This window comes from Anser brachyrhynchus, assembly GCF_964034855.1.
Source record: "Anser brachyrhynchus genome assembly, chromosome: 25".
NCBI lineage: Eukaryota > Metazoa > Chordata > Aves > Anseriformes > Anatidae > Anser > Anser brachyrhynchus.
The window spans coordinates 6,531,672-6,558,284 of NC_137718.1; the positions used below are offsets into that span (position 1 = coordinate 6,531,672).

Here is a 26,613-nt window from a genome sequence, read left to right on the forward strand (position 1 = left end):
GAAGTCAGCTTGTTCTTTGCCTGCCAGAGCCACCCCCTGGGAATTCATCCTTTGGGTTCTGGGTTGCAGTTGCAGGCGGCTTCCTCCCAATACCTGACCTAATGGCGGCATTGCAAAACGCTTAATCCTGGGCAGAACAAAACAACCCGTTAGGCTTCTTATCGTTTTCTCTGGTTAAAGTAAAATGATTTTTAAGATGTTTTTCCTCAAGCTTTTTTTTTTTTTTTTTCAAATGTCCTCAGTGAGTCACTGCTTTCAGGGTAAGATTGTTACCTAGATTACAGCCACCTCCACGTTAACAGCCTCCCAGCCTTCTTTGTTCTCTCCTTCTTTTCCTTCATGCTTTGTCTTTACAATCAGTAACTCTGTGTCAGACAGCTGAATCACTAGGGACAGGCCCTTTTCTGGTGCCTTTTGATGTTCTTAATAATTTTGTCTTTTGGGAACAGCTTCATTAATTGCACCGCTGCACAACAGCAAGCTGCACAGCTGCTGGAGGTGGCACAAAGCAATGCACAAGTGTGTGCAGCCGGGGGGGGGCTGGACTTTTTGGGAATCAGCCTCTTACAAGAGCTTGAACTGGTTGTGAAACTGCAGGCCCATCTTTCCAAGCATGTTCCGTGCTGGACCTCACCATGGGATTTAAGACTGAATAGGTTTCCCAGAAAGGGACGCCTTTCGTCTTGGATTGCTCAGGAGTGAGAGAGGCTGTTAGCTGAGACCTTTTTTTTTTTTTTTTTCCTTGTGCATAATTTTATAATAAATACCATGTACGTGATGGGAACATAGGGTACCAATTAGTAAAAATGGCCTGGGAAAGCAGAGCACATTTTTGTGGCAAGTGTCACTTTGGAAGGACCAGTCCTTAAATTAAGACATGCAAAGGCGAAGTTGGATTTCTGGCTCACGTGCTTTGGTCTGGGAGCTCGGCGCTAGCGGCAGCCATCTGCCTGGAGGATGATATCACCTGCGGAACAGGCGGCGGGCGAGAGCCCGGTGGACATGTCACCGGTGACGTCCCTTCCCAGCCAGATGGCCCCCGCCATTTGCATAGAAGGATGCCAACTGCAGCGACAGATCGGGCAAAACGATGCCTGAACTGATTTGCCGCGACAAAACGTTTCCTCTTCCGCACGCGTCCACTGCGCCGTTCCTGGAGGCACGCAGCAGGAGTTTGCAGGGGCGCTGGGACACGAGCTGGCCTTCCCCTTGGCACCGCCAGCCAGCGAGCACGGCCGGAGTGGACGCGCTTCTCGTCGGGAGCAGCAGGGATTTCTCACACCTCGCTGTCGGGGCGCGTGCGACCTCTGGTTGCAGCGCCGAGCTGCCTGCTAGCTCCGCCGCCCCGGCAGGTGGGGATGCTGACGGGAGGCAGTCTTTGACGGCCTCACCTGGTGTCCTACCTGCAGCTGCAGGGCACCTCGAGCTCTGCGGAGAGCGCTCTCACCCGGTGTGGGGGCGCACCAGTTAGAAGAGAAACAGGCTTGGTGGTATCCTCAACTCTGGTAAAGGAGAGCTGAATACCTCGGCCACAAAACTCTTTTAATTCCTTTTATTCGCAGAAAGGATTTCCGTGTAGGACCTTATACGTTATTTATCCATTCTAAGCTGCAAAGCAGGTTCCCAAAGAAATACAGGCCTTTGGTACGTAGAGATGCAACGGAATAACTGCTGTAGGTCGTTAGTTCACGGATTTATCTTGGCGTTGATTCTTTCAAGAAAATTGTAGGCCTTATCATGTTAGATATAAAGGCTTCTCCTAAATTTTACTCTAATTCTCCTCTGTAGCCAAGGCCAGAGAGCTGGAGGCTGCTTTTCACTGGCGGTTGCCTCCAGCACCCTGGTCCGCGGAGGTGCGAAAGGCGCGGTGCTGTGAGCTGGCCTGGGGCACATGGATGGGGGAAGACGACCGCACTCGGTATGAGATGAAAGTGGAGAGTGCCAGAAAGCAGAGGGTAGAGTTTGTTAGGTTGTCAGACCTTGAAGTCTCTGACACCGTGCAGAGAATCATCCTTCCCTTCCATTCTGGCTCCTGGAAGGGTTTTTTAATGTGGATTTTTTTTTGTGGCTTAAATGCAAGAAAGGGGATCAAGGGGGAAGGTATGACGGAGAAGAGAAGGAGAGAGAGAAAGAGAGAAAGATGGGAGACGTGCTCATGCTCCCATCCAGCAGTGAGGAATGAACGCAATGTGTGTGGGGTGGAGGCTGGATCGAAGCAGGAATTAAATTCTTCCTTGCTCTACCTGCGCAGGGTGCATCTGTTTTATTTCTGCCCCAGCCACTAATATTGTTTCCTGGAAAACAGCACAGTGAAAATTCTGCTCATGGAAGCCAAATAAGCAATAAAAAGATGTTGTTTTGGTGTTAGGTTTTGCTAGCCTGTCACAATTTAAAATTAAAAGAGGAAAAAAAAATTGAAAAAAATTTAACCCATACTGTAGCTGATGTCAAGACCAAAAAGCAATCAGAATGTCTCAAGCAATGTTTCGTTTGCCATTTGTGTTACTGATACATTCTCACTTCTTTGAATTCCCTCCTCACACAGAAAATGATTACTGTTATTTTGACTTTCCCATAAAGCCTGGAGTATCTTCCAGTTTTAGCAGTCTGTGTGGGAAAAAAAAGACACAGCAGCTGTTGCAGGAATGTTCGTATGTTATAGTAGTGTGTGCTCTTCTCCTTCCGTTAAGGTGTGTAGTGATTTTTTAACCTTCAGGTGACCTTGTAGTTATCTAAATGTATATTATCTTTGCTATTATTTTTTGTATGTTACCAAATCCTTTAATCCTGCCTCAAGCACCAACAGTGCCTTGCTACATCTGTTGAGATTAATTCTTGGACTAAAGTCATGTATTTATACAAAATCGTGGAAAACTTTCCGTGGAAGGAAAAGCAGCATCTTTTAAGTGGGTGGGAATGAGGCACAAGTCGTAGGTTATGACCCTGAAGATGATCTCCTAAGGATCTTGCAAGAAAAGTCAGAATAAATATGTCAAAAAATGTAAGCCATCAGAACTGCTACCAGTAAGTTAACGTCAGAGAGTTTGTAAACACTAACAGAAGTAAAAATCCCCTTTCCCTTAACAGTTCATTACAATTATTTGTTCTGAACATGGCAAAGCTGACATGTTGAGAGCAGGTGCCATGTTTTATTTGGGAAAGGTTTTGAGGTACCTAGAAGCAGTGGCATAACCACTTGGCGCCTTGTTTTATTTCCAAAGTCATGGTTAGCGTTGTACAATGCATTGAGAAACAGGAAAAACACCGTATTAAAAATCAAAGGCAAATAAGCTTTTAATTACAGTATGGGATTTGGGGTTGAATTTAGATCCACCAGTTTTCGTTACGATTAATGGAAGGTTGGTGTCCAAACACTTCACATTTCTTCGCAGGCATAGACTTGTGGGCAATTTGGAAAAAAATGTTCTCAAAGCACTGAGAATGCAAGAAACTAACTCACTGCAGCTACGGAGTGTCCCAGATCTATCATTTGTGTGATGGGACTGGGACTTTCACCAGATGTGTGCTTTTTTCCTAACTTAAAAATTGTCTCCTGCATCTCTTGCATGGAAAACATCCAAAAAAGACTCTTAGCTCTAGCAAAGTATTTAGAAATATATATAATGTATTTTGTTTAAATACCAATACTTGTGTACGTACAATCAGCATGTTTCTCAGCACCAGCAGAGAAGCACCCTCGTGCTATGAGCTGCCCGATGAGGGGTCCCTGCGTGTCCTGCTAGCATTCGTGCTGGTTTCCTTGTGTTGATCAGCGTGTTTCTGTCTGTACCCTGCACACAGATCTCCGCCGTGCTGCGTCATCTCCTCGCGAAGCTGGCACGCTCAGGTAGTGAGGGTCGGACGGAAGCCTTGCATTGCCTTGGTTTTCGGATGGGCTCGGTCCCCGAGGCACCCGAGCCGCAGCGTGATGCTCAGGCCGGTGTCAGGTGCCGACGGCGAGGTCTGGTGCTCCATCGTGCTGCTGCGAAGTGCTGGTCCTGTGCTGTCACAGCCGTCACAAAAAGCATGTTCTGGGTCTTTAACCTCACGTATGATGGATTGCAGTTTGTCCTCTTCCTTGGATAAAACGTTGCCTTGCTGGGCTTTAGAGTGTGGGAAGGAGAAGTGGCCTGAACTTACTGTTAACTCTTGCTCCCGTGGAGGGTTTGGGATGGTTTCTGTCTGGACACACCATGCACGGCACTGCTACTGAGCTGCCTGCGAGTTTGTGGGCCACAATAACGTGGAGTAGGACAGAGTTGTGTCGTGTTTTTTTCCTCGAAGACGAAAGGGAATTGTGTCAGATGAATAACTGGGGGAGGAACTCTCTGCCAGACTCCCAGCGCTGGCTGCCTGGTGGCCCCGACGGATTTCAGCGATGTGCTAACACGACTGGCAGCGCTCCCGGCCCGGTTCGTCTGTTGAGAAGAGCTCGGGGCCCGGCCGCTGGCCCCTTGCCATGCTTCATTGCAGCACTCAACCAAACCGGGGCTGCTTGAAGCCACTTGATGCTTTCAGCTGTCCGAGTCCCATGCTGACACGGGGCAGGAAATCCTGCTTCTGGCTTGCACGGGGCAACTCGGGGGGTGGCGGTGCTTGAATTCCGTGTCACTGTGCAGAAGCTCCGCTGGGTGAGGAGGTAGGGTCTAAGAGAAAAGGGTCTGGAAACGTGGACCAAGGGTAAAAGTTGCCAAGGGCGCTGGTCTGGCTTGATTTTCACCTGGGGTGAGAGTGAGAAGGAAGGTGCTGTGAAGTGGAGAGGACGTTGGGGTGCTGCGAAGTGTGGAGCTGCCTGTGCAAGGGCTCAGCACAAGGTTGGTGCGTGGGTCACGTCTTAGCCTGAATCCTTAAACAGCGAAAGGGAAATAATGTCACTTCTCCCCAGATCTGGAGACCTTTGAACGGCATGTGAATTGCTGCAGGCCTGTCCTGGTTACACGAACCATCGAGAGCCTCCCCACACCGGTCCTTAACCCGCGTGCTGACGCAGGCAGCCTCGCGGCATTTCTGAGCTAGAGGTGGTGCAGGAAAAGAAGCTGTGTCGGCCAGGTCGGTGCGGGAACGTTTGAAAGGAACCACTCGGAGCACCTTGCTGTGCAGTGGGCACTCAGAGGCGTCACTTTCAGCGATGCTGGTGGCAGAGAAGGAAACTGCAGTCAGTGGTTGTCAACATTTTTTGGATGGCGCTGCCGTGTGGTCGCCCAGCGTGGGTTGTTGCTTTTGAAGCATCTTCAGATATTTGCTAAGGAGATTCTGGCCTCTGGGGTTTGTTTCTGGAATCTTCTTTCTGTTCAGCTTGATGAGCAGATACGCAGATAAATCATACCGTAACTGTGTGTCTACCAGCTGTTCTCTCCAATCCGTTTTCCGTAACGGATCTGGGGCACTGTTCTCCCTCATCGTTTGCTGCTAGGGAAACTGAGGCGCGGTGGTTGCACTGGCTTGTCCATGTTCAGAAGCAGGGGTGAGACCAGGAATTCAGGGTCCAGTTAGAGGTTTATTTGCCACATCACACAGTTTCTTCTGAAAACGCTTATGTTTATTTCTAGTCAAATTACCATTTTCTTATTTACAGATGAAGAACTCATTTTACTCATTTTACTGTACGTTATTAAACCTGTTCTCAGTTCAGAGATTGAATTCAGTTTGACTAAAACTACATTAAAAATTTTTAACAAGCTCTTTCAACACACTTAATTTGAATGCTTCGGGATTATCAGTCATTAGCCACCTCATCAGATGATGCACACCACAATAAGGCTGGGATACAGTAAAGCACTTTATGCATTTGAAGTGTCTTCTCCCAAATTATGCCTTTTTCTGTAATAGGACCATGCAGATATGCAAATGTATTTACCCATATCAGATTTCAGGTTTCTAACGGAATAAAATGTTAAAGTGCTTGTGAATACAGTACTGTGACAGTGAAAAATGATCGAGCATTGGTGAGATTTGAATACAGATGATTGAGATGCTGTGTGCTGAAGCATCTTGCTCTCTTCATTAAATTTCATGTTATACACATGCGGCCAGGTGCAGGAAACCCAGCTAAAGTCTTTCTCGAGTTCCACTTGAGATTCAGGGGTGTGTAACATACTTGTCCTCTCCCCGCTCCATGCACATGGTTGCAAGTTGACTATCTCTGTCCTGTGCACTAAGCTTAGGAAACAGAACTGTATTTTACAGAACTCATCACTTGGTTAGTAGGCTTTTTGGCTGCAACATTTTGAAAAATTGCTACTTCTATGCAGGTCATTTTATGTTGGATAATGTTATGGAGCATCAGGCAAGCATATTTCAAGGAAAATGTTATGCGGTTGCTGGTTTAACAGTTCAGATCTTAAAAACGCTGCATTCAATAGTCTGCCTTTCTTTTTTTTGCTTCCTACAGGTTGGATTTTTTCCTAGCGAGTGTGTTGAACTAATTAACGACAAAGTTCCTCAGTCTGTGACCAATTCTGTGCCAAAACCAGGTATGTTTGTTAGATTTTATGGTGCGGTGAAATTAAATGGAGAGGTGTTTTTTTTTTCATGTTCCATGTTTAACACCTCCTTTATACACCACGTTATACTCTATGTGTTGATCATCCTTTATGCGTACCATGTTATTCTCTGTGTGTTGATCATCCACACGTTACCTCTCTCTGAATAGTCGCCACTGTTAAATGTCTTTCATCAATGGTGTTTTGTAAGCCAGTATCAATGTTCATCTCCTGCATAATTTGAAAGATTTCAGGCATGTAAGAATTTAAGATTCCGTCAGTAATCTGTAACTAGCAATTCCATGCAATATCCCAGTTCGTGGTGTCCAGAGAGTGTTTCATATTAGTGTTTTGTTTTTTTTTTTTATAAAGAACACACAGGTGGTCCAAAAATGTTTCTGTTGACTTAGATGGAATAGATAAATTAGGTGCTGCAAGCTGCTTTCTGTTTGGGGATTGATGGAGAAAGTCAGATATAGCAGAACTTGGAATCCTAATTGCCTCTGTTCTGGGTATATAACTCTACCCACTTCCTACTGCCCTTCTGGCCAGTTCAGTGTGGTATGAAATACAGGCAAATTACTGCCAGGCTCTGCTGATGAAAGGAAAAATAAACAGGAGATAAGATCTTGGATCTCATCCTCTTGTCATCCTAGTATATATTGGGCATGATTGCAGGTATGTGTGCTGGCAAAACTGAGATCTCTATAGAATTTACTGGTGCTGAAGGTTTTGTTTTACTCTTCATATTTTATATACATTCATGGTTATATGTGTGTGTATCTTGTGTATCAAGAGAAGCAGTCTAAAATTGCAGATCTTTCTTAAAACACTATGCGTCAGGCAAGTTGAGCTGGATAGCTGGTTAACTGGTGTTCTTTTCATCTGTTTTAATGATGATCCTTATCTTACAAGATTGCTGATTTGATCCATCAAAAACAAAAAGATGCATTTCCAAACTTTGATTTTTACTAAGGGAAATGAATTCTATCAGATCTTACGTTAGGGCTTGGGACTTTGGGTTCAGTGGTAAAAAGTCACGAACACCCTAAGCTATCAGTGTACTGCATTAATCTGCATGCTTCAAAGAGCTGACAATTCAGGGAAATAGTTTTCGCAGCTATTGGTGTCTCCAGCCCTTGTTATTCTTGGGAACATGCAAATGTATTTGTTAGAATTAGTGTCACAGAGATCACTAGCAATTCAAAGCCCTGCAGCAGGTGGTCATTCCATAAATCCAGTATCTGCCTTTTGTTGTTTGAAGCTGATCTCTAAATACCATGATCACTCACTGCTCTGTGCTCTATCAGCTGAAGCATGTAGACAAGGGAACTTTAAATCTAAATACAGGCTGGGCTGCTAGATACAATCATAAGCAAGTGTTTACTATTAAATATGGCTCAGGCAATTAAATGTCATGAACTGCTAGTGAGTAGTTTCTTGCTATGCTTTAATGAGAGATAATGAAGCAGCATAGATTAATAGATTCTATTTGGCTTTAACAACACACTAGGGGGTGGATTTCCTCTTTCAGTCCTGGGAAATGTTTGTTATAAAGTTGATACCAAAAGCCCAAGTCCTGTTAAAACTAATGTGTTGAAAGATATTGCCAAGTCATGAGGCTGTCCCTGTTGACCTTCCCTGATAGTTGTTCCAGGCAAACAATTAAAGGCAAAAGACTGCTCTAGAAGAACACTAATAAGGGCTCAGATGCAAGGACTGCTACAACAGTTGCAGCTGTTTGTGTAATCCTTCCCTGCCCTTCCTGTGCACGCAGAATTTACGCCATTTCACTGCGGCATTCTGCTTTCTATTTTTTCCACCTTTGGAGGTTACAGCACTTACATGCTGGAGGCCGATGTCCGGAGACTTCCTTGGTTGGTACAGGAGTTGGGGCATGGGGGCAGCTAGAAGGACTAGGAGGAGGCTCCCATGGTTAAGGCATGTCGAATGCTATGGTGGAGAACTCGAGGCACTCATCTGCCTGGAGGAAAAAAATGATGTGTGAAATACAGGAGGGGTGAGATAATAAAGGGGGAGGAAGGAGTGCCTGTTTCCTGGTCTGGGTTACCACACAGGTGCCCAAGCTGCCTTGCCTTGGTAATACAGCTCAGTGGGGTGGCAAGGGGCAGAAATGAGTTGCTGGAGCACCCCGAGTGGCTTAAGAAGCACTGCTGCAAAATGTGAAATTGGATTCTTCCAAGCAGTTCCTTCAAAGCCTTGCCAGGAATTGCACTGCTGGGATCATGCAGAAGAGCTTGCTTTTTGCTCACCCATGTTCTGTGCATTTAATGCATTTTGACCTGTTGCTGACACACGCGGGGTATTTCCCCATACACCTTAATATCAACATAAACTAATTTCCCCTTGGTAGCTATATTTTAAACATCAGATTGGCTTTTTCCAAAAGACTTTCCTTAAAGGAACCTCTTGGAGATTTTGTCCTTATTCAACATTGTCAGGGTATTTCATCCAGAATTAATGCGACGTTTTAGATTTGGCATTGATAAGACATACGTATGAACATGCAAGCTTTATTTTATTTAATCAAAATATGGTGTGTAGAGCATCTAGGACATTGTGTATCTGCAGCATAAAGCTCTTTGCCATGAAGGAATTCACAAACGTAGAACTGCTTGTGTTGTTTAATTGTCCGTAGATTTGGCTGCATTGAATAATCTAATGAAAAGCAGATGGAAAGCGAAGAACTTCCTGCCCTGTGTTTTTATTAGTATTTATAATTAGAGGGTTTGATTTGCCGAAGTGATGAGGACAACATTTTAATAGAACCATAAAATACTGCAACGGCCTTAAATACAGTACAAATAATGACTGAAGCTCAAATGGCAATGAAAGGCAGGCAGTGGGAGCGGAGCTGAGTACAAACTCTGCTTTTAAAAACAACATTTTCATTGACCATGGAAGTAAAAGGCTCACAGCAGTGATAATGCAGCCAACGCCTGAGATAAAGAGAAGGAAAATGGACCACGGGGGAAAGCTGTCCATTTTATTCAATTTTGAAAATTCAAGGTAGTAAGAAAGAATATTGTTTTTGCCTCGATCACCTCTGAAATTCATTTGACAGTGAAGTTTGGATTGTCAAAATTATCTCCCAGAATGCTGCAAGGTATAGGTATACAGGTATACTTGCAGATATCTATATAGATATATAGATACATACAATTAAAGTAGGTTTCATTATTGCTTAAGAAAATTGTTTGGAGTTTTCCTTTTGCAAACTTTGGGCACATGAGAAAGCCATACGAGGAGAAGATGGGGTGCTCAGGATTTCCTGGAGGTTACCTGTTGAGTGGTGCTTTCCCTTCAGGACTGTGCTAAGCCTGTGCCCCCAGTTTTTCAGATGACGTGCAAACCAGTATCCTACTGGTTTCAATGTGTGTAAAAAGCACCATAAAGGTCCAGGAAGGGAAGCGGGCTCAACAAATCCGTTTCCTTGAGTACTTGACTTCTCCTGTCTGAATTCTTCCTGAATTCTTATTCACATACAGGATTCTAAGGTTTACTTCTTGTCCTAAGTTATTATACTGAGTCGATATCTAATATGTTAGAGTTAATATCATTTGCTGACAATTTAGCCAAATTTCAATACTGCAGTAGATCGAATCAGCTTATATTTATAAAGATTTTTAAAGAGATGGGATGAAAGGTTGCATGTGAATTTCAGATAGTTGGTGAGAAGTGAAGCTTTTAAATATTCATTGCCGTGCTTAGAAGAAAAAAAGTGAATAGCTGTTGTGTTTTTTTCCTTAGAAGTGAAAATTTGGGAATTGCCCATAGGTTGTGGCTGTGTTTACTCTTCTCATCCACTTCGTCCATCTCTGGTTGGTCTTTTCTGGGAACAGTGTGTTTATGTCTGTGTGCTCGTACCGTCCCCGCTCGTTGCTTTGGCGTAGTTAAGTCACAGGCAGCACGTCTCAGCTATCTGTTTCAGTCCATTCTCATAATTCTGGATATTTGTAGTTTAACAGTATTTAAAATCACATACCATGCTTCACCTCGTACATGCTATTTGTTTCGTGTCGATTGCTAACAAGTAGTTCTTGCTGCGTACCAAACCGTCACTGCCGTGTGCCTCAGCGTGGTGATTTGTCTGAAGGTTTCGGGAGCATCTCGTGTCAGTGGGGAAACAAAGAACACAGATGCAATTTACAGTGTCACAGTGAACCTGGGTGAAGAAATGGGGTATAGGAAGGTAATGTTTTCTTTTTTTTTTTCCAAAAGAACATGTTTAAAACTTCAGGGGTCTTTCTCGCCCATTCCTCAGTCTTGCTTGGGACAATGAATGAATGGGCTCAGCAGCTCAGCCCAAATTTATGGAGGAATTTTTCAAATTCTTGTCTCATCCATTCATATAATTTAGATTTAACAGGTAAATGTAATCTTACATGAAATCAAGGATATGTTACAGGGTACCTGTTAGTATTACAAGCTATTATAAATAAATATATTTTTAAACAAAAATAACAGATTAATCTGGGGCAACAGTCAAGTACAGATAATCCACTGAACTTCAAAAGGATTAAAATTCAGGTCTGGATCAGGCAACAGACTCTCAGAGGACCCAATGGCTATCCGTTCTAACCTCCTGAAGGCTCTGGTACAGTCCTGAATGCAGAATGGTACAGAATGAATTAATCTTCATAGAAAAAAATGCAAATTGAGTTACATTGATTATGTTAGAGCTATTGCAATCATAACAGACTCTTAACGAGGTAATGCCTGGTTTGAAACAGGCTAGTTGCTAATCCCTGGATGAAGAAGATGGTGTGGTTTTGTGTTTTTTTGTTGTTGGTTTGCTTTGCTTTGCTTTTTAAATCAGGAAGGATAAGGTGCAAACAGAACTCACATCCCACAGATGCCTGGGCTGAGCAGCCGTCTGACACCTATGAGCGCATAATGTCTTAATCAGTGTTTTCATAAGGAAAATATGGAAAGATACAACGTATGTAATTAGTACCATTCTCGTTAATCTTACATAAACAAACCAGTTGTTTGGCACTTAACATGCAACTGTTTCAGCAAAGCTAAATTAAACGAGACTTTCATTGAGCCAAGACAGGTACTGTTTTCAGTGTGGGAGCAGACGTACTAACACGCTCAGGGCGGCCAGGAGCTCTTGATAGAGAAGACAGAAGATATGCCTTCAGTGCTGACAGGCCTAAGGGCCCCTGCTTCAAGAAATCACCTTCTCTCAGCTCCCGTTGAGTGGAGGGACAAAGATTTGGGGATGGAGGTCATCGATGTGAGTGTAAAAGCTGCTTCTTTGGGAAGAAGCTGCTGCTTTAGGCAGGACAATGCCAACTTGCTTAAAGCCCAGATTAGAACCGGTCTAATCTGTGGAGAAGTCATTTCTGGACTTTGTGTTTTCTTAATTTCATCCAAGCAAAAAGCCAACGCTTGGGGCCGAGGCAGCAAGAGCAAAGCCTCAGCAGTGTCTGCAATTGGTGGTTTTCAGGAAGAAAACCTTTTGTCAAGAGAAAAACATATATCTTAGACAATTTTGTTTTCCTTTTTGTACAGAATAAAATGTAAGATAAAGCAGCTGTCTGCTGTATTACCACTAGAAATGGAGGAAAGCCGAATGTGCTAGGAACCCACTTACACAAAATGTAAATTTACGAAGTTTTGTTTCTTTTTTTTTTTTTAAGAGGTTGGCATTGTCCGTTTATATAAAGACACACTGCATCTTCCAGCCCAGTTCCTGACTCAACAAAGTACTTACACATAGGCTTAACCGTAGACACATGCTTAACAGGCACTGGGAGCAATGCAAACAAATCCTGCGGTTCTCTGTTGCTCAGGAGGGTTGGGCCTTGTGCTAAAAGTTCAAACATGCTAAATGCCTTTTTTTTTTTCTTTTTTGAGTTGGGACACACTGGGTGGGGAATTCTTGGATCCTAATGAATTTCCAAAGTGTTCAGGGAATAAAGCACCAACAACATGAAGGAGTGAGCCTGTGGTTATGTGTTGCACTGTGTACAGCCTAGCTGAGCTTTGTGTGAAATTAACCCATTTGGAATGGGTGCATGTTTTAACCAACTTTTTTGTTTGTTTTTTCTTTTTTTTAATGATACCTTCCCAGTCTCCCCTGCCCACGGAGCCCGTCCAGCGTCCTGGAGCTACTTCCCCCCTTGTACGTTTTCATTTATTCCTTGTTTCTTTCTTTCTGTCTCTCTCTCTTTTTTTCCTTCTGTATGTGCCATTCAGTAGCACTGTTGCTTTGAAGGATATTCAGGGAACCAAAAACAAAACTTCAGTCTAACACTGTGCCTTCGTAAAAGCTCTTTGGACATAAAACATAATACAGCAGGGAAACAAAGAAACCAATTCTAACTTTTCTCTGTGAGAGCTGATAGAATCATTCTGAGTCAATAATACCATAACTGCAAGAAATCGCCCTCTAAAGTGCTGGGCAACCAAGTGAGAATGCCAATTTGAAAGAAAGAGAAGTTTAATTTCTCTCCATCACCCATTTTTAACATGGGTCTGAAAGTACATTACAACTTGAAAATATTCAGAAGCAAAACTTTTTTTTTTTTTTTTTGGCTAAAAGATGAAAAAATGCCCTTTGTACGTGGTATTTCACAATGGCCCAAGTGAAACTGGGTGTCAGATGGAGGTGGCTTGCTTAGGCAGAGCGTCCTGCTTCATGCTGCTGTGATCCTGTATTTAGGTCCAGCTAGTGGTAACCTAAACCTCATAACAATAGCCTATTGCCAGCAAAATTGAGGCTGTTTCCATAGACTTAATGTTTTATGATAAAGGTCTCATTTACACATACCAGCTCCCAAAGGGATGTTGTTTGGATTTCATAAATCAGTCTTAACACTGGCTACGCAAATATTATGTATATATTTTTATGTAAATATGGAATATGTGTGTACGTGTATAGGTGTACACATACTTGCCCCATGCCCACGCACGCCTGCAGCCTGTTGGCCCCGAGGAGGTGCTGATAGCCCAGTGACACGGAAGCAGGCTCCTATGGAGAGGAGAGTGCTTTGACAGAAAGCGCCTTGTTTCTGGGGTGCAGACTTCACGTCCTGAGCACCTTGCAGAGCGTGAGCCCGGATCATCAAATGCTCTCCGAACAGAAAGGAGAAGGAGGAGACTTCAAAGAGGAAAGGGAGAACAGGGTTTGTGTTTCAGATGGGGTCATGGAGCCTGTGTGTGGCTTCTCCCACTGCAAGTATCCCAACCAACAAGAGCCAGGGGTATTTAAACTCGGGTAGTGTTTTTAAGATTGAGGGCAAAATTGCTGTGACTGACTACATCCAGTATATAGCCTGCCAAAAAGTTTGGGAGGTCAGAACAGTGGGCACTGGTAAGGACTGGGGAGTTTCCTTCAAACATGCAGGTAGGGACTGGTGCAGCTCCTTGCACGTATGGGCCCTTCACAGATGCCATTCCCACTAGGGTTCGGTAATAGTTAACTTCAGATAATAAAAGTAGGTGGTTTTTTTGTTGTTGTTTGGTTTTTTTTGTGGCTTTTTCCCCCTTTTTATTTTGAAGACAAAGAACAGCCACATTTCAGCTCGCTTAACCTGAAAGGTTAGCGTTCAGCCACCCTTTTTTAAGCTGTTCGTGAGGAGGAGTTCACCACTAGAACAGCTAGGATACTTCTACTCAAAGGTACAGGGCTTGTTAGTGTGTTAGTGGTTCTGCTCGTTTTTCGTGTGAAATTAATTTCCTTTGACAGCCGTGTCCCTCTGTGAGTCATGGAATTGCAACAGAGATTAGAGACTTGGCTATCGCTCCGCACAGAGCGCCACCAGAGATCGTGTGCCGCTCCCCCCCGTGCCTAAGTTCTGCTCTGTGGTCTGCGCTGGCGGTTCTTGTTTATGATGTTTCTGTGTACCAAAGATCATGGTTGCATGTCTTCTGTTACTAGCAATTTAGGAAGATACTTGATGTATTTTTTTTTTAAGTATGAAAGCTTCTGGGGCCTGTTCAGGCTCTGCTGGTGTTGGGGGAAGTTACTTTCTGTGCTCAGGATGCAGATTTTAGACCCTGAGGTTCTTTTTTGGCCCTTGGCTTCCCCATGTAAAACAAGCTGAGATCTGAATAGGGAGGCATGGGGCAAAGTATGGTTTTGAAACTGGGACAGAGTGCCTCTGAAAATGCACTCGGAATCTGCAGTCTCCCAGCCCTAGCAAAGCCCCCTGTTGTGCAAGTTGCGGCTATGTTTAAACATCTGCGATTCTTCAACGAGCATTTGCCAAACTAAATTGGGACCTATTTTATAGAATTTTTCAAAACTTTTTTAAAGTGAAAAGTGTTTGCAGTGATGTGTTTACGTACTGTGTGTTTGTTAGCACTAGAGCTGAGAATTAGACTGCATCTGCTGTGCTCAGGCCTGAGCCAGCCTTAAGCCAGATGCTCGGGTACCAGTAGCGTCCACCTGCATCCTCAGCAGCTCAAGTTTCCTTGGAATTTGGGTGCTCGGTCAGTTTATTTCAGCTCACCTCATCTTTTTTGCTGTTCATCCTGTGAGCCTGGCATATCCCTTCACTTTTGCACAGAGCCCTTGCTAGTTAGGAGTGCCTCAGGTCTAGAACATGCCAGAAAAGCGACACCTTAGAACGCACGACACTGAAATCCGCGTTTCTGTAGCACTGTTTCTCTAATTGCTGTCTCTACAAATCAAACTGTTAGTCTCCTGCAGTTTGCTCCAGGAGATATTTTAATTTAACTTTGTCCTTTCTCTTGCCTCCTGTCTGTCCCTCTGCCCTCTTCCCACCCGACGTTAATTATGTGCAGATTTGGAGATGGATAGTGTAAAGCCAGGTTCTGCATGTGTTACAGAGGCTCTGAACCACTCCCAGCTGAGCTCAGGTAGAGCCCGTTAAGTACAATTAGTCTCTCGGTGTCCTAACCAAGCCTAACACTGTACGTGATAGCAATAACTATGTACTAACACCCTAGGTTTGCTTACAGAAGCTAGATGTAGTCAAAATAGTTTATCGTTAAGATTTTGTGATTATTTTAATATCTGATGGCTGAAAAAGCCAATGCCTGACTGTAAGAATCTCCCCACAAACAGATTTTCTGCAATGATTTCATTCAGGTCCGTGAGTCCAAATCTTAACAGTGCTGCTTAACAGGTCTTGAATGTGAGCGTGTGGTTGCTCTGTAGTATCAGTGGCTGTTAGTCTGTACCATAAATTAGCTTCTTTTTTTTCCTGACTGATGAATTTTTAAATGTAAAGTGTTCTTCTTTTCCCAGGCGTTCAATTTGGGCCTCCGAATGCTATATCCAAAGAGTGTGCCAAACCCTCTTTGACCATGTGCCGGAGGAAAGAACTTGCTCGAATAAGAGAGAAAAGAAATGTGGTTACGTGCTGTAGTTTTATGGCAACGTAAATGACCCTAATGTCTGCCCACTTGCGCAGTGATAGCAGAAAACAACTGTGTTGTGTTGGCATTGTCATGACAACGTCGCTACAGATTTGCAGAACTAACATTAGGTAAAATTGAAGTGTTCAAGTGAAACTAAGGAACTGAGATGCCTCTCTGGTAGATTTTATGTACTTAAACAATCTGATCGCCGATTATGGAGAGGTACTTGATAGCAGACATTTCTTCTTTGTCATTTCAATAAATTGTATCTGGACTTTTGTTTTCCTGGATTTCCCAAGTGCATCAGAAGAAAATGGAAATGGTGTTTTAGGATAGACTGAGTAGCAAATTGTGTAACTTTTTGTTTCCAGCAGGTTAGATCGGGGCTTTACAGTAAGGCTGGCGATAAGACATATTCCTTGGGAAGCATTACGGCAACATGTCGTCTTCTTACATCCCTTTGTTTTGAGGTTGAAATGAATTCACGTGGTAACTCTACATTTCATGTAGATGGTCCCAGTGTATTGTTTGAGTATAATGAATAGGTTAATGGGTATTTGATATTGAAATGATACTAATAAGTACAGCCAGTCAGAGCTCGCTTGGGTTCAGCTCTCCACAATGCTGGTATTGTATTTAAGTTTATTAAGGAGGCTAATGTTTCTGCAACGTGGTGATTTTAAGTGCTTGGTAAGTGCCAGGCATTTTTCCTAATTGTATTTCAAACGATTGCAAATCTTCTTGTGGTTCCCTATGCGTAAAGCTGCCTCAGCTCTCCCAGTGCTGAAGTCCTTGTCTCTGCTTCCATGGCTGCCTTCTAAAGTCACCAAAGGAGGATTTATTTTTTAGCTAGGCTTTAAGACTTTATTTTACTCCTGTAATAAGTGGTTTGTTGGATGCTTGCATTAAAAACAAAGAATTTTTCTTAGCAGTATTATTTTGCTGGTAGTTTGCATCTTGGATACGTCAGGAATGCCAAACTTGGGCTTCCATTATTATGTTGAATTGCTTGCTTTCAGTGCTCATTTTTCTGAATTGCGCCAGTAATTACCTGTTTTTAGGAGGAGGGGATTTATTGCCATTACTGCTCAGGACTGCACGCAGCTATAAGACATGCTATTGCAGTTGTCAGTCTTTTTAGTTCTTTAAATTCGTGTGCAGAATCGAAGTACAAATCAGAACTGCAGCAGCGTTTTCCTGTTAGTTTTTCGTTTCCGCAGTCTCCCTTTCTCTTTGCTCTCCCTCCCTTGTTCAAAGTGATTCTTCCCCCCCCCCCCTCCTTTTTTCCCTTCTCATTTTTTTGGCAGAAATAGAAAGGAATCAGAACTGTGGGCTGATCTGTGGAAATGCTGCTATATACAGGATTCATCTGGTCTCCTATGCAAGTCGCACCATAAAATCTGTGATTCTGCCGGAAAGTATGAGTTAGAGAGAACAGCTTCCTAGAGCCTGTATTCTAGGAACAGATACTGACAGAAACTCTAAATTACATATTCTGTGTTCATTGGAAAAGTAAGCGTCAGTAAGTAATCTGAAGTTGATCTTGGCCTAGAATGAAAAACTCTTGGGCTCGGGACTGGATACAGCTTTTAGGCTGTTTTTGTAGCACTCACATTCTGTCAGGTTTTTCCCTTTAGAAGGCTGCTGCAAGGATCGTATGGTAGTTAGGTGTCCAAATTCTGTTAGATGTGGTGTTTGGCAGAGGAACCACAGGAACAAAGCACCTGTGGGCTCAATCCAGCCTCCACCAACCCCAAGCTCCGTTTCCCTTCCTCCCCAGCTGGTGCATCCCAAGAGCAGCAGCCTGATGATGTCCTGCCCCAGCTACTGAAGCGTCTCTCTTCAACCCCATTTTAGGGAGTGAATTTCGCAGTAGTTGCATTTTGCTTCAGCAAGCCAAGCAGCACTGAGCTGTGTGTTTAGTTTTGCTTTCTCAGCGTTAGTTTGGGAGAAGGCGCCAGGGAGACCTCTGTATGAGCAGGCTGCTCCAGGGCTCTGGGGTTTTCTTCCCTTTTCCCTCCCCAGTGTGGGGGCACAGCAACCCCCCCGGCTTTCCCCAGAGCCAGCCACGGAGGCAGAGGATTTCCAGTAGGATTTGCACAGCTGAAACTGAGAGCTATCTTCAAAATGCCCCCTTTCCCTTTGCAGCAGGGCAAGTTTTTGATACGTTTTTCTATAGAGCTCTGTGAAAAGATACCTGAAGATTTCTGAGGTTGCTCAGCATTTCAGGAAACTGGGGGTGTCCAGCGGGTTGCAGGCACATAAGGATGTAGATGCCAGTGCATAGCAGTTCCGGGGGTCCTCTTCCAAACTGGGACAAATGATAGATTTTCATGGAACTCAAAGAAAAAAAAAGTCCTAAAAGTTAAAAACTATCATTTTTTTTTCTGCAGACTGCACTGTGCCTCTGTCTATGAGAACATACTTCTGTCTATAACTTGTTTTTGAATACAGCCTTCAGAGGCAAATCTGAAATACTTTTTCTGACCACAGAAATAAAATCCATAAATTCTGGCTCGCTCATAAGTGAGGGATGAGCAAGAATTTTAAGAGTTTCAAATAAATTCCTAGGGATACATAGCATTAGGAAGGCAGTGATTTTTTTTTTCTTCTTAATCCTTTAATCCTTTAACAGTGCAGATGTTTTCTGGCAGTAAGAAGAAAGCATGCATTTTGGCAGGGTTTTTTAAGCACCCATGACTGTGTTTCATACCCACAGACTGTGGAGTCTTAGGTAATGTTCGCAGCTGATGCAGTATTTGCAGTTGGGAAAAACAGATATTTCTGCAGCATGTTGTAGGTGCTATGGAAACGTACTTTGATGGTTATCAGTTATTTGTGGGTAAATCGGTTGAAGTTTTCTTTTTTCTTCAGGAGGTCTGGGTTTGAAAGAATGGAGTTTTCCCTTTAGGAGAAGAGAGCCGGGCATTGCCGCCCTGTCTGAACAACCCCTGGGAGGCAGGGTCAGAAGCAGAGGAAGGAGGCTGGGCAGGAGGCTCCGTGGTTTGGGAAAAGAGCTGCAGGGAGAAGAGGAGAAGTCTGGACTAAACCAAAAGGGCATCTGCAGGCTCTGGGGACCTGAGATGAGGAGATGGATACAGTGTGGTTTTGCTCCTTCATTAATAGCTTTTTTTTTTTTCTTTACCTGAAATGAAAAGGGTGTTTCCAAGTCCGCTGCAAGACCTGCCTGTCTCCCTCCCCGTAGCCCAGAAGGGGGGAGCTTTGTGCCTGCAGAAACAACTGCCATGTGTGCAAAGCAAGCAATTTACAGGGATAAGCCATTTCGCATGAGCATTGCCTTGTACCCTGTGCAGTCACGTGCGCAAGTGCAAAATGAGCAAAAAAGGTGATTGCTCTGGCAACCTTTCGGCTGCTTTGCGCAATATCAGTAACAGCACAGGTGCAGGGCATCAGTGAATGAGGCCTCTGTGTCCAACCTCAGGCCAGATTTGCACTCATGTTTTTCCTGGCACAGCTGATCCCGCTGTAAGTAAGGAAGAGATAGCAGCCAGAGCTGACACAGCTTATCTGCCAAAAAAAGAACACGCCACCACAAAAAGCCCTGCACACCCAGTCGGGTGTGGGCACAGCTGTCCTGGCAGAAGAGCCCTGTTGTCGGCTGGGGTTATGTCAAGGAAGCAGCAGTGCTGCCAGCTGAGAAATGTCTTGGGTCAGCATATTCTGCATCTCCACTGGGAGGCACTCCTGGTGTAGGCACAGCACTGGGAACCCGCCTCGAGTCCCCCCAAGTCCCTGGGGACATGCATGAAACACAGGTGGAAGGAAGAGGCAGATTAATTTCTGCATTCCCTCCTGGGCAATTTCTTCCATGTCTGTGGTCACCCATAGCCTCTGGGGCTTTCTGAAGAAGCTGAACCCAGAGACAGCAGCTTCAGGCTCCCCAGAGTTTGACAAGTGATTTTGTGGCAAGTCTTGCCCACGTTTCTTGGGGAATTTTAACTGGAAAAGAAAATGAATAGTGGTGGTGTATGTATCTGTGCACGATCTGTATGCATAGGTTCAGAAATAATTATGTAGATCTGTGTATTGTGTAGGTAAGAAAGAAATGTATTAGTGGTTTTGTTATGGAAATAATCATGGCATTTGTGGCAGGCGTGCTTAACCTCTTTTGAGAGGTTGAATCCACCAAAATAGGATGGCTGCTTGTGAAGTGCAGCGGTGAAACTTGGCTGAGCACAGGGGTGTTGGAGGCACCACCGTGCTAATAATAAGGCCAGCTTTCTTTTCACTTCTTCTGTGCTTGTTTCTCACTGCTCTCCACTTAGCTTTTTTTGTTTTGTTTTGTTGTTGTTATTTTTAAACTAGATATTTTTTCCTTTCTCACAAGCTCTGTCAAAGTGGGACTTAACTCTAATAATAGTTGGCTTGAGCAAAATTCCGCAATTGTGGTAAGAGCTTTGAAATCATGGAAAAAAGGTAGTTTGTTCCGCTCTGCTTTTCTTCTTCTTTTTCCTGAATAATTCTGTCAATTAGTGTGGGAGCCAAGTTGTGGCTCAGAAATACTTCCAGGCAACTTTAACCTTAGATGACAGCCCATAGCACTGACCCCTTCTTGCATTGGCAAATGGGTTTATCGAGGGTCGTGGTAGTGCATAGATCAGATCTCCACTTAAAGCCTGGTCCTGGTCGTTCATGCAGGCTGAGCAGCTCCACCATCGCCTCTCTGCATGCACAGGAGTGGAGCTTGGGCTCTGGCTCCATCTGGCTGTTGCCCTGATGCCCTTAGAGATGCGTATCTGTGTGAAACTCTAAATAGTGTAAGATGTGAGTGGAGCTGGAGAGTACGTCCTGGCAAATCCATAGCGTTTGTTTGGCTTTATAAGAACGAATTGGTTTGGGCATGGCCATGGTGTATGTGCGGGGCAATCCTGAAGCGAACACATAAAAGGATGTATTGTCCACTGCTTGGAGAAGATCTGCAGAATGTCTGCATCAAAAATCCTGTGCTAGCAGCCAAGGCAAGAATACTACTCTGTCCCTCTCTGTCTTGCCATCCTGCTTTCGCTTCTTTGCTCTTCCTCTGCCAGCAGTGAATTTAAACTGCTGCAAAGTACAGATCCAGACATTGCTCAGGCCTTTAGGGTTTGCTTCGCCAGCTCACGAATCAGCTTGCATTTGATTAATTCAGAAGACTTGGCTGATCTGAAGTTTCATCTACAGGATTTCATTTAAGAACTTGTGTTGGTGTCGCGCTCATTCTTCTTCAGCAGTTAATCCTGTGACTGCATCAGAAAGCTTGCATCAAATTCTTTGACTTGTTCTCATGGGAACTTGCTTTTGCTAAAGGGAAGGAAGGGCAAGGGAAAGTCGTCTGTTACCCACTTGGCTACGTGTGATATCATTTTAACTGCTTTTTTACCTTTGTGAATGAAATTCATAAAGGTTGGAAAATACCTTTATGTCAAAACTGACTTCTGTGAGCTCTGTGAAGCCAAGTTTTGAGGTTATTCCATGCCCATCTATTGAACGGTTTGCTGTTCTCTTTGGTTTTTGCTTTTTGATCTCCCATCTTCAATCTTAATTTCTCCCCAGAAAAGGGAGGTTGGTTGTTTGGGGGTTCTTTTTTGCATGTTTTGAGAGTATTTCATTGCAGGATAAGTGTGGCTGAGTAAGAAACAGCATTGAAAAATACTGGCTGCCTAACTTCTAATAATGGCTTGAAGCTTCCTTCAGTGGTCAAATTTGCAAAACCAGAAAGTGGAAAAAACTACAGAGTATATTAATAATGTTTTCTAGGTTACTCTGCCTCCCCAGTACTTATGTCTGAAATAACTTTTAGAAGATAGGTTAAATTTAAGAATGCTTTAAGGATTGATTTTGTGACAAGTGTGTGGATGGAGCCTTTTCATCTGTGGTTTCAAATGCTTGTTCTTGTTAGCTGTGTTTAAGAGAGAGATGTTCATTACCTGCCTCTTCTGCTCCACTGCAAGCTGATGAACACATAAGCAATGGAGAATTCCTCTCTTCCACTTGTTTTTGTTGCTTAAAATAATCCAGCAAAATAAATTATGAACAGAAAATGAGATTCATGTGAAGATTTTTTTTTTTTTTCAATCAAGAGATTCAGAAGAAAGAGGGCATCCCAGCGCTGTTCAGGGCTTTTGAGGGCAAAGATTCCCGGTCTAGGGCAGAGCCCATAAGCGGCAGAGGCAGAGAAGTAGCGTCTCTGCGGTGGTGTGACCGAGTCCTTTCGCTGTCGTGCAGTGAGTGCTGTGCCAAAAGCAGACTTTTGTTTCCGGGTTCAGGAAAGCCACGTCCCGCATTGCTCAGGTTTCGTTTCTGAAGGAAGGGCATTTTGTAGCAAGCATTAAGTACTTCTCTTCACAAGCAACAAACTGCAGGTGTGTGTGGGGGGGAAGTGTACCATTAGGAAAACAGCATTATGCTGTGGATGTTTAAATATCATCATAAAAATATGAAGTATCAGGATGGCTAAGTCAGATTTACAAAGATCTCTGCAGCTATGAGCTCTGTTGTACGATTCTGTTCGGTGTTGTGTGTGACAGATGTACAGCTTCTTACCACTTGATGGCTTGTTTCCTCAGACCAGGTAGTTCTCCCTTTAAAGCAGACATTGTGGACCACACAGTAAAATATCTCAAGTACTGTTGATGGTCAGAGCTGTGATCTCCAAAGGTAATACACACATCTACAGAGCTCTGTGTTATTTGTGATGCGGCTGTTATACTCCTGCTCTGAGTAGCAAAACAGGATTGTGACCTCTGGCCTTAGCTTGACATGGTGCACCAGCAAACTTGTGCAAACTGGAACAGTTTGTCACAGCACAGTCAGTCGGCCTTGTAGGGTTCTGCCAGCCCCAGCCTGGACTACATGAAAAAAAAAAAAAAAAAAAAAAGGAACCTGATCATGATCGTGGCAGTTTTGAGTAGCTGCAAGCAGTACTACTTTGCAATCCTGTATAGCTTGTTTTTTGTTCTGAATTATTGGGTGTGCATTCTGCATGTGAATTTTGGATAGCGTTGCTTCTGTTGTATTTGTTCCCTGTTTGTGTTGGGATTGTACCAATTTTTATTAATGGGCTTGACAGGGGGAAAGTTCCTGAAATATTCAGCCGGTACCAGGAAGCAGATTTGGTATGCAAATTGTACATACACGTGTATAGATCTGGATTCTAGGAGTCACTCTCTGCTGCTACGGAAAAAAGTAATGTGGTGCTGTGATCGTTGTCCAAGCGAAACAGTTCCTGTCATAAATACCAAGTATAATAAGTAGCTTGGAGACACAAGTCAGCAAACGATTTTGAAAACAACACGTTTGCTTGAGGAGAAATTGTGAACACCAAAAGAAATGTTTTACCCTCCTGATGACCAAGATGCCTGCCTGAATACAAACAGATTCCTCTTTAATCCTTCTGACCCTGAGGTTGCCCAACTTATCTAGTGATCCCACATTTTAAAGTGTGTGATAGCAATTAGTGAGATTGATGAAGTGCATTGCAGCCCTGTACGGACCGAGGAGCTTGGGGTCAGCGTGGAGAAAGAGAGCAGCAGCAGTATGTAGTCCTCAAGCACAAGATCGATGCAGGGAAGCCATCAGGTCCCCTGGCACTTGCAAAAGGCCAGGCTGCTCGGCTCAGCTCACCGAGTGGTTTTGTCCCTGCCATGCCCTGCTGTGGCCAAGTCGCAGCAAGGTGTGCTTTGTGCTCTGGCAGGGGGATGCTGAGAGGGTTTTGGAGCTGGGCTGTGAACTGGGTCACTACAAAACAACCCCCATCTCTTGGCTTTGCTTTTTGCCAACGGGGACCCTGGAAAATTCGGAGTTGTTTTCCGCGATCTGATCAACGCGGCCGCAAAGCGTGCCGTCGCTTCGTGCTGTGGCCACGCAGCCCCTCAGGGCACAATTCCGTAAGGTAGCACCACAAAGGGATCCACGGCGCGGACACCCCGGGGGCCGAGTGTCCGAGGGGCGAGCCCCGGGGTGCGAGGCCCCGCCGGGGCCCGGCCCTCACAGCGCCGGGCCCGCTGCCGCGGGGCGCCGCGGGCTCCGTGCCCCAACCCCTGCCGCCTGACCTCCGCCTCCTCACGCCGACCTCTGCCCCCCGGGCCCGGGGGCCGCGCGGGGAGGCCGGGGCCGGGGAGGAGGAGGAGGAGGAGGAGAAGGAGGGAGGCACCTGCGGGAGGTGGGGCCGGGCCGGGCCGGGCCGGCGGGGCTGCGGGAGCCGGGGAGGGGCCTGGCGGCGGCGGCGGCTGCAGGGGCGGTGAGCGCGGCGGTGCGGGGCCGGGAGGCTGCCAGAGCCCCGGGAGGCTGCTCCGAGCCCCGGGAGGCTGCCAGAGCCACCCCCGGCCGACGACAAGCGACAGGGAGGTAAGGCAGCGCTCTGCTCTTCCCCCCCCCCCACCTCCGACCCCCGCCCACTTGTTGCTCGGTCTCGACTTTGCCGTTCGGGACCCGCTCTCCTCATTGCAAGGCGTTTATATTCTAACAAAACGCAGCCGGGCACCTGCCGGCCTCTGGCTGCCGGCTTCTCCCGCGCCTTTCTGCCCCGTAGCTCCCCGGTCCTGCACTGCTGTATTGCACCGGAGCGTCGTGCAAGGCCGGAGCTGCTGGGGCTTTCGTGGCGGGCAGGGTGGGCGCGAGGAGCCCCCGCACCCCAGGGAGAAGGAGTTCAGCAGCCGGAGCTCCCAGGCCGGAGCCGTGCCCGCAGCGGTCCCGGGGCTGCAGGGATGAGAGCCCTGTGCGGGTCCGGACCGAGCTCGGAAGCAGCAGCTGACGGACGGGAATGTCGAGCTTTTGAATGTCAGGAGGTTTTTGCGTATGGCTTTATGCTTTCGTTTTCCCTCCCTCCCCAGACTGGCACTCGGAGGACGTAGGATGCGTTCCTAAGTGTTCATGTTGTTGATGCTGTTGTTCAGGAAAGGGGGCTTCCTGTTTAAAAATGCTACTTCATTGTTCGCTGGAGCCCCAGGGCAGCGAATGCACGCTCTGGAAAATACAATTGCCAGGGAGAGCAGTTACTGTGATCATGGGAGGCACTTTGCAAGTAGCCGTGGCTCGTCTGTTCGTGTTTGTTCAGAAAGTCTCCCAGAAGCTATTGGCCATTTTAAGGACTAAATGCCCTGCAGGATCTTATTATTTATGGCAGAGAAGACAGCAGGCCTCCCCTTTTCACTCTTCCCTGACCTCCTTTGTTCTGGGCACTACACAGGCGCTATAAAAGAGGCTCTTTTGAAGTCAAAGCTCAGGACCGGTAAGATAAATGAAAGGAACAAAGCACGCAAAACAATACAATATCTGCATTCCTAAGTCTTCAAAAGTCGGTTTAGTTTGCTGCAAATCCCCAAACGTATTGGGCCCAATTTTCATTTTTGGTAAAGCTTTTGTACGCTTCTTCAGCTTCCTAAGGAGGGTGTATGTGAAGATGTAATTTTTATCGTCTTCAAAGCTGTTCTATCCTGCCAGCGCTGTATATAGTGAGTGTGACGCGAACGAGGCTCATGTCCCTTGTATTCAGTGTCGTTTCCACTCCAGGTGAGTGCGAATTTTGTTTCAGATGCCAGACTCATCTCAGGGCTTGGTGCTGGTGTTAACAGCTCAAGTATAAACACTTTAAAAAGTCAGGGTTGCGAATAGGCAACGAACCATAATGATATCCATCTTGGAAGAGCAGGACCTTGTAGTTTGAAAGTAGCTGGTCTGGGCTGTAAACAGCTGCCCTCTGGCTAGTGAAAATGGAGATAGGAATCTCTCGTGACGGGATTGGGAGAGCTGCAATAATGGCACTTGTCATACTGGGAGTACCACATACCTCAGAGGAGCCTGTGCGCTGAGGTTTGCAGGGCTCAAGTAACGGCTGCGCCAAGTGGTTGAGAAAAAGGGAGGTTTGTGCCCTGACCCGAGTCTCCTCCTTATTCCAGATGGATTGCACATATCCCTTCCTGAAGGAATAATACCTTCTTTCCCAGTGTCTTCCCAGTGCCTTGCATAAGGGCGGACACTCTCTGAGTCCAGGACTGGGCTTCATCTGCCAAGCTCCTCGTTATTCAACTTGTGCAGTTTGTTGGTTCACGTCAGATCTTTTTTCATTGCCCGCCTCCACCCACCGCCCAAGCTGAAGCGTGCTGCCATGCAGAACTGGAGGAACTTGACTGCAGTCACTCCGGTTTGTCCTGGTTTAGCTGCTGTCAGAGCCGGGCTGAAGAAAGATTTGTGTTTGAGTGAGTAGCGAAAACTCTGGGCTGCGTGCATGTGTCCAAAGAACTCGATGTTATTCAGGGTCGGCTTTAGTTGCTGTCAAGTTTTTGGAAAATCTCCTGCAGCACTGTTGCCATTTGTATCAGAAGTGGAAATAGCGTGGGTGAGGCTCAAGCAGTAACTTCATTTAGGGTGTTTTGAAGCCTTTTGATGAGGGAAGGATACCGCATGGAGCATACGGCTGATGTCTTACAGACAGTGAGAATAAGGGAGGGCAAAGACAATTTGCCTTCGGATAAGTACGGTTTGAGGACAGCACGTCTCCCTGATGGACAGACCAGAGGTTTAGTTGTGCTAGTAATACACTTACCTGAGGCAGAACATTACTTTTCAAGAGGTTTGTTAGTCTCCAAGGTGAGCAAGATAAGCGAGAGGACTGCATTAAGCTCTGCTAGGATACATAGAGATTTAGCCAAAATGTAGTATGAACCAAGAAGACAGCAAAAAGATATTGCAGGTGTCTCTCTTGCTGTCTTTCTCCTAGCTCTGCATTTTGCACTTTGCTCCCCTTGTCTCCTGGTCCCACTGCTGGCCTTGT

At 45.3% G+C, this 26,613-nt stretch overlaps 1 protein-coding gene across 10 annotated transcripts in view; it reads left to right on the forward strand.

Moving 5' to 3' along the window:
• Positions 1–26,613, forward strand: part of ARHGAP32 (Rho GTPase activating protein 32) — a 262,127-nt gene that overhangs the window by 187,866 nt on the left and 47,648 nt on the right. For 9 of the 10 annotated variants that reach the window (XM_080567501.1, XM_080567509.1, XM_080567507.1 and 6 more), the window contains one exon: positions 6,392–6,473. In XM_080567501.1, coding sequence (XP_080423627.1) covers positions 6,392–6,473 — 82 coding nt within the window. Of the gene's footprint in view, positions 1–6,391; positions 6,474–24,025; positions 24,189–26,613 lie in introns of those variants that run through there. The other variant, XM_080567502.1, reaches the window with a different exon arrangement.